This window comes from Eretmochelys imbricata, chromosome 3 (genome assembly GCF_965152235.1).
Source record: "Eretmochelys imbricata isolate rEreImb1 chromosome 3, rEreImb1.hap1, whole genome shotgun sequence".
NCBI classification, from domain to species: Eukaryota; Metazoa; Chordata; order Testudines; family Cheloniidae; genus Eretmochelys; species Eretmochelys imbricata.
Window position 1 is genome coordinate 208,035,471 of NC_135574.1, and position 11,409 is coordinate 208,046,879.

At 42.5% G+C, this 11,409-nt stretch overlaps 1 protein-coding gene across 1 annotated transcript in view; it reads right to left on the bottom strand.

Moving 5' to 3' along the window:
- The window catches only part of ARHGEF33 (Rho guanine nucleotide exchange factor 33), a 32,797-nt gene extending 25,347 nt beyond the window's left edge, over positions 1-7,450 (bottom strand). The window contains exons 1-2 of the mRNA XM_077812203.1: positions 7,426-7,450; positions 3,190-3,239 (exon numbers count right to left, since the gene is read on the bottom strand). Coding sequence (XP_077668329.1) covers positions 3,190-3,239; positions 7,426-7,450 — 75 coding nt within the window. The remainder of the gene's footprint in view (positions 1-3,189; positions 3,240-7,425) is intronic.
- Between the last annotated feature and the right edge of the window lie 3,959 nt (positions 7,451-11,409).

Genomic DNA, 11,409 nt, shown 5'->3' on the forward strand with positions numbered 1-11,409 from the left:
AGCAGAATGAAATAGGAATTTCCATGGGATTACAGTGGCACCCCCTTTGTCTGCCTCAATTGTGATGAATACATTAATGGGGCCAACCGACGACTCTCCAGCACCACCTACTATAATGAACTCAAAGACAACCCCACACCACAGTTTACCCAATTTAAGGATATCATCAAAACCTTCCCCAGATAAACAAGGGAACCCAGGCAGATCCATTATATCTGGCCACGGCACTCTTACTGAAGCAATATCGGGACTCATAGAAACGATCCTCAAACCACTCCTCACACAAAGGGCCAGCTTCCTCTAGGATACAACCTACTTCCTCAGCAAACCCGCAACAACAACGACCTCCCTCAGAACATCATCTTTGCCACCATGGATGTCACCTCCCTATACCCCAACATCCCTCACAAAGACCGCATAGCTGCCTGCCTCAAATATTTACAAGACAATGGACAACCCTCAGATCTCCACCCCAAATACATTGCCAGACTCATCCATTTCATCCTCACCCATAACAATTTTACATTCAACAACAAACACTTTGTCCAAACCATGGAAACAGCCAAGGGTATTATGATGGCTCCCCAATATCCCAACCTCTTTGTGGCCACCTTGAAAATTTCTGGACAAATGCACCACGAAATCAGTGATATACCTGAGATACATTGATGATATTTTCATCATCTGGACAGATGACTTCAACTCCCCCATGGATTTCCATCACAACTTCAACAATCACCATCCTTCTATTAAACTCTCTCTGGAACACTCCCACACCAGCATCCACTTCCTGGACACCATGAAGAACTTCAGCAATGGAACCCTACAGGCAACTATCTACAAGAAACCCACAGATCTCCACCCCTACTTCATAGCACTAGTAACCACCTCAAACGCACCATGAAATCTGTTATCTACAGCCAGGCACTCAGATACTACAGAATATACTCTAAGGAGAAAATCCAGGATACACATCTCAACACACTCAAAACTGCCTTCACCAAAAAAGGACACTCCACCAGAGAAGTAGATAGCATCATGGAACAGGCCACCCAAATACCCTGAAAAAACCTGCTTCAATACAGAAATAAAACCCACTCTGTCTGCACACCACTAGTTGTCACGTACCACCCCATACTGGAATCCATATGGGATATCATCAAACAGCTACAACCCATACTCGGTGGGGACCCCATCCTGAAAAAAATCTTTCCTGAACCCCCTCTTCTGGTCTTCAAACAACCCCCACAACCTCTCTAAGGTCATCATTAGAAGCAAGCTCCCCATAGACCAGGACACACCAACTCAAAGCAGCAGAACAGCAGATGCAAAACTTGCAGACATGTCTCCACTTGTATGATGATCAATACCCCCCACACGACACCTTTCAAAATCTATGGGTCCTACACTTACCTATCACAAGATGTGGTGGTGTACCTCATCCAGTGCACTAAATGCCCCAATAGTAACTGTGTATGAAACCAGACCATCACTACACTCTCGAATGAATGTCAACAGGAAAATGATAAAAGACAAAAACACCATATCACCTGTGGGTGAACACTTTTCACAAAGCCATCAATCTATATCTGATCTATCTGTCCTCATCCTCAAAAGAAACCTGCAGAACACTTCCAAAAGATGAGCCTGGGAGTGTAAATTCATAACTTTGCTAGACACTAAAAATCATGGACTGCGTTCCCCCTGCACCACTTCCTTTCCTCCCCCTGACTGGAGGGGTGTTAATAGGTCACGTCACCTGGAATGGTCCCTTGAAGTATGTGTTTACTTATGATAAACAATCTGTTCAAATCTGCTATTTAGCAGTGACACCTTGAGTTAGTTTCCCAGCCCTGAAGAAGAGCTCCATGTAGCTCGAAAGCTTGTCTCTCTCACCGACAGAAGTTGGTCCAATAGAAGATATTACCTCACCTGCCTTGTCTCTCTAATCTCCTGGGACCAACATGGCTGCAACAACACTGCGTACCACACAGGGTATTGTTAACTATACTGTTTGGAAACCATTCATACAAGAAACAAGGCCTGAAAACTTCCCTCTCCCAATTACATTATTATTAATTATTATTATTTTAGTTGCCTCACCAGGCCTCTTATGCTGTTGGTCTGAAGTTATAAATAAATGCTACATTACTCAACACATGGCTCTCATCTCTTGTTAATGAGCCCTTAAGCAAATAGTAATTTCACAGAAATATTACTGTTAGGACTTTCCGCAAACCCTAAGCACCAGGGCAATTTCAGTTAATTTTCCCAACTATTCCCCATGGAATGGCCTGATGCATTGTCCTGTCATGGAATAGCTAACAGCTCTACCACCACTAGATGCTAGAAGAGCTACTAGAGTCTTACATTTATTGATGACCGTGTCAGAGATTAGTACCCCTTCTGGTCTGAGAATTATATACCAAATCCTCAGCTGGTGTAAATCCATGTATCTCTATTGACTTTAGGGACTTGAAATCAGTGGGGCTATGCTGCTTTACGCAAGCTGAGGATCCAGCCCTAGAACTGTTACTAGCAGCACAGGGAGGGAAGGATAGTAGTGGCAAAGAGGGAAAAGGAGGGGGAAAGTGGCAGGACTAAGAGCAAGAGTGGGGGATGGAAGTGTTGAAACTGCTACAAGCAGTCTGCATTTTAAAACTATTCACCACAACTTGTACACATCATTTTTTTTTTTTTAAGTGGAGTTAAAATGGGGCCTCAATGCAATTTGAAGAGTTATATCATAGAGCTGGGAACTTTATACTAAATGATTAACACAGACCCAGATCTTTGGCAACAGACAAGGAGCACAGAGTGCAGCTCAGGAAGGGAAGGAGAAACCCTACTGAAGCCAATGTGCTTGAGTGTTCAGCAGCTGTCTCCCATTTTGCACTCTCAGATGTGTGTGCACCCAAATGATGGGATGGTGACATCTAATTACTTGGCTAAGATCATTAATCAGTCATCTAATTTGCACATAGCTGCGAGCAAAGAGGTCAGATTGAAGCACCTTTCAGAAGGATGGCCAATTCATAACATTTGTCCATGCAATGTGCACATCTGAATGTATAAGTGTCTTATAACTGCCTTTATTTTTCCTTTGAATGAATTTTGGTTGTAAAGACTATTAATCTGTTCTTCATTCTTTAAACTTGGAATTATTCAGGGCATATTGCTTGTCTTTACCTGAGAAATCTGTGTTGCAGGGTTACTCACTGGCACATTTTCAGTTTCTCCTGTGGGAATAAAGAACTGCAGTCAATTAAAATGACTTATTATGATTGCTATAAATAACTGGAGCAGAGTGCTGTGCCATCCTACTCAAATGCAAATCTCTTTTCAGGACTTAGTCCTGTTCTGGGAGATGTGGAGACCCCATAGTTTGCAAAATCAGCTGCAGTTATAACATGGGAATTGCCAGACTGGATCAGACCAGAGGTCCATTTATTACAGTATCCAGTCTCTGACAATAGCCAGGTCTGGATACTTCATACGAAGCTGCAGGAAACCCCCTAGTACACAGTTATGACTCCTGCCCACTAAGAGTTCCTTCCTAACCACCATCAGTTAGTAGTTGGTGTATGTCCTGAAGCATTATGGTTTTATATCCTTCCTAAAATTCTGTTTTTTAAAAAAATCCTATCTGCGTGTTCCCATTATCCATATCAATTTTTCAATCCTTCTTTAGCATCCTTCTGAGCTCTTGGCCTTTGTTATATTTTGTGGCAATGAGCTCCACAGATTAATTGTATTGTGGTTTTTTTTAAAAAACCCTATTTGCTTTTATTAGCTTCAAATGTGCTGGTTTCAGTTTAATTGAATTCCCCTTTGCTCTTGTATTATGAGACAGGGCTTAAGATTTTCAAAAGCACTTATGTGATTTAGAAGCATAAATCCCATTTTCAAAAGTGACTTAGATGCTTAGGTGATTAACTCTAGGGCTGGTTGAAAATTTTTCATCTACACTGTTCTTTGATGGAAAATTAGGTTTTGGTTTAAATGATTTTTTTTTTTGCAAAAAGTGTCTCATTTCTGCAGAAAACTGATTTTTCCACTGAAGACCTTGCATGATGAAAGAAGGCATTTTGGGGTAGACCGGACACTTGAATGGTAAGAAGCAAGGACTATTGGCCCAGATTAGCAAGGGATGGAGAGGAATATTATAAGAATCGTGCCAGATGTTTAGCTCTGAAGATGGCACCCAAACCCCCATCTGACCAGTTAGTTAACATCCATAGCAAGTGACCCATGAATCTTGTGTGTATTGACTTTCTGTCCTTAGAACCTGAGAACAAAAGGAACACTAACGTATTAGTGGAAATAGATCATTTCACTTGATACGCCCAAGCATTCTCCAATGTGTTACCCACTATAGCCAAGATATTATGGGACAAGTACTTTATGCACTATGGGTGGCCTGCCAGAATCCGCTCTGATCAGGGGCATGACTTTGAAAGTAGACTTATCAAAGAAATATTACAAATAATTTGGGATCAAACCTGGGACCTCTTGCTCTTAATGCATGAGCCTCTACTACCTGAGCTAAAAGACACCTCTGTCAGCCAAGCCTGTAGCAGGCTCATCAGTTTCCCGCTGGCCTAGCCACCACTAGAGGGGAACAGAGTGCTACGCTGAGCAGGCACGGCTTACTTGTTGTATCTGTTATACCTTGTAAAATTGCCAGTTATAGAGAATCCACCACAGTTCTTGGTAAGTTGTTCCAAAGGTTAATTACCCTCACTGTTAAAAATGTATGCCATATTTCCAGTCTGAATATGTCCACTTTCAACTTCCAGCCATTAGATCTTATACCTTTGTCAGCTAGAGTGAAGAGCCCATTATTAAATATTTGCTCCCCATGGAGGTACTTTTAGACTGTCGTCGAGTCACCCCTTAACTTTCTCTTTGTTAAGCTAAATAGATGGAGCTCTGTTGTGATAATTGGACCTAGAAATGTACCCTAATTGTATTCAACTATAAAAAATGAGTGTAAGTTCATAACATGTCACAATAACTTACAACAACAAATGTTGATAGAAAAAGGTATGAAATGGACAAAAAGACGGAATTAACAAACAAAAAGGCCTGCTGCTATAACTCAAGGATTGTGATCATGCCTGGTAAGCAAGAAAAGTGTGGAACCAGAAATCAGTGTATCAAAACTGGTGTGTTGGAAACTAGCCCTAATTCATGGACAAAATAATGAAGGGACAGGCTATTGTGCCCACCATTCCCTTCATGGGTCCTTAAAGAAGGAGATTTTGGGAGGAAAACCGGCTACTAGACTGAACTTTACCATCATGGCCACTACACCCACCATCTCCTAGAACCCCAGTCCTGAGAGATAACCGGGCCAAAGAGAGGGACCCAGATGACACCACCACCTCTACTGGTTCTGGCTGAATCCTGAGTAGAACCTGGGATGTGAGACTTTGTCTCTCTCTACCCCATGGGTATCCTTTTCCTTCTCCACTTTTTCTTCTCTTTCCCATCCCTCTCCTTTTTCCTTCTATCTAACAAGACTCTGGTGTAGCCAGCCAAGACTGTGTATTTTGGAACACTGCTATAAGCCTGTGACCAAAAAGAGGCAGCTGAAAGCAATTCCCTGAACAGCCTGATGCTAGTATGAGGTTTGCCAAGACTCGGCGTGGCTAATCAGACCATGTGCTTTGCTTGTGTTTATCCAGTAATGAAGTTGCAAGTAAGAGGCAACACCAGACACACAAGCTGCATTTCCTATCTTTGCTGTTCTTTTCTTTCCCCTTTGGCGTGTTTGTGTCTTGTTTTGTCTTGTACAAAACAGGATCAGACTTTTAACAGCAGCAGCAGCAGTGACAGCTCCAACCCATCTCAACTAGCTTCTCTTTCCCCCCAAAAGCACAGTTATTACCATCTTTCATACCATCTTAAAGACTGTCAAATGGTTTTTTTCCTTCTAAAGCCTTTCTCTAGCCAAAGGGAAAGGGAACAAGGGATGTTGTTACAATGAAAGCCATATTTAATAATATACATTTCAAATGCTTTAACTGTATTTCTTTCTCTTCTGTATCTTTAATAAACTATCAAAAGGCTGTTTGGTCGTGTGTTTGCCATGGTACTAAGTAGGCTGAGGTCTCTGTATACCAAACCCTGGACCTTGTTTAACACTGTGTAATGTTGGATAGAGTGACTGGCTCATATTAACACTGTTGGCCCATATTTCACCTAAGTGAACCCAACAGCTCCTTGACTCTATTACTATAAGGCAGGTTTTCTAACCCTTTAATCAGTCTCATTGTCAGAGCCGTGCTAATACCTGGAGAGCTCAGAGAACAGGTGAAAAGACTGGGGCATATGCTGGTACATGCCGATGCTTTTCCTTTGTTCTGTTACTATTGGTTTCTCTCATGCTGGCCTGTGACACTTAATTCATGCAGCATCTGCACTGGAAGACCATCCTGAATCTGATTCTGGGGTTTAAGTGAGCTCTGTTCATGGGATCAGTGAACTGGTATCATACTTCCAAGGACCTTGTTGCAGCTACCACATATATGAAGTAGGAAGCTAAAGACTGAGGGCTAGATTGTTCCTAGCCCTCATGCAATTGCACAGGGGAGGAGGAGTGGACATGTTGGAGTTTCCTGGATTGCAACTCCCAGCACTCAAAGAACTACAGCTGCACCTCAGACCAAGTGGCTGCAAATTGTTCCCCACAATGCAATTGGGGAGCTTTCTGAGGTGCAGTGCCTCTCAGCATCCTCCTTGGGTGGCCTTGCTAAGCCCCTTTGTGCCTTAAACGACATAATCTAGCCCTAATTAGTTTGCCCCTGAGGGGGAACTGGATGACTGCCAAGGAAAACAGGGCACCTGTGCATTGCCCTATTATAGTCTCAGTGATGTCCTGATTCAGGGAAACATGAGCTAATTCTCCATGGAATAATGGAAGTAAGAGACAGAAGAATTACTAGGTCTTCATGTTCATCTCTTCCCCCCACATTCCGACATCGTCTGGTGTGTTCTCCAGCCTAGTTTTAGTTGGGCCTCCAGCCCTAAAGGTTGGGTGGGTGTGTTGCCAAAGGGCTCTAACACTGACAGGACTGATCTGCATTGCTTGATGCTGAACCTGTCTGATGAAATAAGGGAAAGAGGCAGTATGCAAGGTGCAATGATATGCAGTATTGCCAACTTCACTCAGCCCGGTTCTTTGCTTTGCTTTCTGGCTCTGGCCCTGCAGGGTGCAATCAGGTCACATTTTCAAGCTTTTCACTGCAACCATGAGAACTAGAAACACACTTTTGTTTTAAAATACAAGCTGAGTGTCTCTCAAACTCACATGATCCAGGAACTGGGTCTTTGAGAAAAAAAAATCCAATATGGTGAGACTAACACTTAAATCCTCTGCCTGGGGGGAGGTTGGGCGACCCCCCGACTGACTCCCTTCACCTAAGGGGAGCGTGGGCAACGCCATGACTGTCTTGTGAAGGTCAAGACCATAACAGGGTTCAAAAAAGAACTAGATAAATTCATGAAGGATAGGTCCGTCAATGGCTATTAGCCAGGATGGGCAGGGATGGTGTCCCTAGCCGCTGTTTGCCAGAAGCTGGGAATGGACAATGTGGGATGGATCACTTGATGATTCCCTGTTCTGTTCATTCCCTCTGGGGCACCTGGCATTGGCCACTGTGAGTAGACAGGATACTGGGCTAGATGGACCCTTGGTCTGACCCAGTAGGGCCATTCTTATGTTCTTATGTCTCCCCCTACCTGAGCGATCCCTTTCCTGTTCTATTAGAATGGATAATAGGTTTATAGATTTGTACTAGAGTATTTTGGCAGTAAAATGAGGAACCTACAGGCCGCGTCCTGTATGATGAGCTGAAGCAAGTTAGCATACTTATGCTTTTTACCTTTGGCATAGATAAGTGGCCAACTGATTGCCCTCTATAAACTTAACTTAACAGGTATACCACAAAGAACATGGCAATAACAACCACCAAACCAGTTCAGGCCAGAAATAACAGATGTGCGGATGAACTAATTGTCATTAATACATATAAATATGCCATGTGACACAGGGCCAGAAAGGGTTACACAGTTAGCAGGCTAATTGACCCAGATTCAACCTTTAGAGACACATTAGTAGATAATTTTTGTGTGTTTACATATATATTTTTAGAAGTTGACAACGTAACCAAACAGTTCCTGTCTATCACTGTATTCTGTTAATTCAGAGATCAAAAGATTTAAATGAACTGTAAATGTAGGGATATCACTGTCTTAACTTCTCTTTGAAGTTTGTGGTAAATCACCTGAAAATGGTGGGAAATAGGCAATTGCCTTATGTTAATCCATGTAGCTAATTACCGGTGATGCTTAGGAAATAGTACTTCAAAGCTAGGATGATTGCCCATTGTTCACCCAAGGACTACATGCTGTCAAGAGGCTTCTCTGGGAACTGTGTAAAAGTCTCTTGAGACCTGATCCTTTCATCTCAAATTGACTTACGCTTCATCAGGGGAAGCCTGACTTCCATTCTGGAGCACTCTGATATTAAACATTGGACTGAACCCATAGACTCATTCTGAAAGAACTCTGCAACTCTAAAGCTCACCATCTCTACTATGAAACTGACCTAAGAAATCTATTCATCTCTGTATGTATAACTATCATTTATCCAATAAACTTTCTTTTATTTTTTAATAAATTTTAGTTTAGTTAATAAGAATTGGCTGTAAGCATATATTTGGGTAAGATCTGAAATTCATTAACCTGGAGGGTAATGTGGCTGATCCTTTGGGACTGGTAGAACTATTTTATATGATAAACAAGCTTTTCAGTAATCCTCATCATATTTGGCTGTCTGGGGGGAAGCCCAAGGCTGGGTTGTTTTAAAGGAACTGTATTCTGGCTTGTGGGTAACCAGTAAGGTATTGTAGAAGCAGTTTTATTGCTGGCTGGGTGAATCAAAGTATTGGAATAACCACCAATTTAGGGATTGTCTGCCCCATTCTTTGCAGTTTGAGCAATCTCAATGTGGCCCTCCTGGGACTTACATAGAGTAAGTGTACCCTAACATTATGTGGGTGAAGAAATGAAGTTTGGATATGGAAGGTGAGCATACAGTGCTCAGGCTCTATAAGAGAGGCAAATCACCATGTTTAGTTAGTTAATTTTACTCAGGTTTTAAGTTAGTTTCTCTTGGGTCTTTCTATAGCTTTCTAGGTCTCTACCTTCTCTTAAATTCTTCATCTTCCACTCAAGAATTGAGGAACCTGGAGCATCGGACTCTTTGGCATGCCAGAGGAAAGGCTGATCCTTTGTCTCTTACCACCAGGTTATCTAGGAAGTGTGTGAGTATATTAATCTAAGAAGCTTTATAGTAAATGATATCAAATGTACCTCTAGAACAGTATTATTATTATTATTCTGTAATTCTGATTGATTACTTTTCCCTTTATGTCAATAAAAGTCTTTAAGACTGTATTTCTGTTCTCAGAGTGAGTGTCTTTGTCATACATCCCCAGGGTACTTCCAAAACTCTGTGTAGCCTGACTCTGAGACAAGAACTGTATTATCATCTAATCAGATTAATTGGTGAGCCTATAACCATATTATATAAACAATAATAATAATCCCCTAAAATCAGGCAACAGCGCAGATTTATTTTAATGAATATATCTTAAAACAGACAATGGGAAAATTAAGATGGGAGCTCAAAGGCAAATGCAATTATTATTAAGTAATATAGGCACTGATGCTCCACTGATGGATCTAGCAGAGAGGAGCCAGGAGTGTGAATAAGAGGGAGAGGGCTCAGCTGCAATTGGAACCCCTCTGATGACATAATCCGGGTAGTGAACTCCTCTTTGAATCCAGTGGTTTTGTATTTAGGAATGCTGGACCCAGGAGTTGATGAGCTAATGGGGAAAGACTTGGTCACTTCTCTGATGTCTTAATATGAAGGGCTCGAGGGTGATTCTCTGGCACCGTGCCCCAAGGAAAAGGTGATTCAGAGATGCACCCCCCTGGCAAGATCAGGGAGGCAGAATTACTTCCAGAGGGGAAGTGTTCAGGTGTGTGTGAAGGCAGCACTGTTGCTCCTGAGCTCCTGCCCAGTTCCTCAGGGCAGTGCAGACATGAGAGAGGAAGGGCCATGGCTCCCCTCCTCCTCTGCCCCCTTTGGAGTATCTTCTCATGCTAGTTTGTTACACGTGGGAAAGCCCACCAAAGTCAGTGGGGGTCTTTCCATTGGCTTCAGTGGGTGTGGATCAGGATCACTTCTCTTAAGTGCTGACTCTACACCAGATTCTGTAGCCTGCTGCTGAGCAGGGGCAGATGGGGAAGGACTCCCGCCCTACAACCTTTGCACTGTTCGGAGCAGAGCTCCTCTTTAAGGTCAGTGGGTATCCAGCTGAAATTTGCCCCACGCATCAGGTCCAGGGCATAACATGCTAACACAGAGCTGGGGGACGTTAGATTCTTGAGCTACCTTCTCATTTTCTGCTGTGACACCAAATGAATCTCAGCAGTCTGGGGGGGATATCAATTAATTGAAGGCATTCTGGAGTAAATTTCCATTTCAGCTGGCTGTAATGCATGGGACTGAGGTTCACAGACCTAATTTAGTAAAACTAATTTAAAAAATTAACCCCATTGTTCCCATGCTTAATTACTTGTGGATATACAGCCTATACTCTGGAGAAGAAAATACAAATGTACTCTGCTCTCATTTATGCCCTTCCTCTGAAATCCTTTTGCACCATCAGAATTTGACCCTTTCTGAGAAAGGTCAAAGACTGTAAGACCAAAGCCTGGCTCTTGTCCATTGCTCAAACTTACACACTAATACAACAGCTGAATTAATATATACTTAAATACTTTAGCTTTTTCTCATGCTTTTTCTACCTGTCATCCTAAAAGATCTGAAGCCTTCAGCTGTTACTTCACCAACACAGAAATGCAGCCACCTCTGAGGTGGCGAATGGCAGTTCCTCCACAGCATACAGCAATATCACACAACAGTTTAGGATGGAAAGTGAAGAACATTGCAGCCAAATGAAGCTGCAAGAACAATTCAGGCAGGCCAGTGAAAGCTGAAGTCCTGAATCTGCAACCACTTAAGCATGTGCTAACCTGTACGTACCAGAGAAGTCCTGTTGACTTCAAGGAACTACTCATAAAACTAAGTATAGACTGAAGTGATTGCAGGATTGGGGCATAAATTGGAATTTGGTCACAGAACACTAAGATTAACATCAACCCTCTTGTGAAAATTGACTTGAGATCGTCAAGGGCTCAGGACCTTATGTCTCTTGGGAAAGACTTCACCTCCAACAGCGGGGTGTCCCTGTAGGCCATGATGCTATAGTACTGCTTTGGCACGGGTTTTCACTCTAAATATGATGTGTGTCAAATAAACTAAAAACA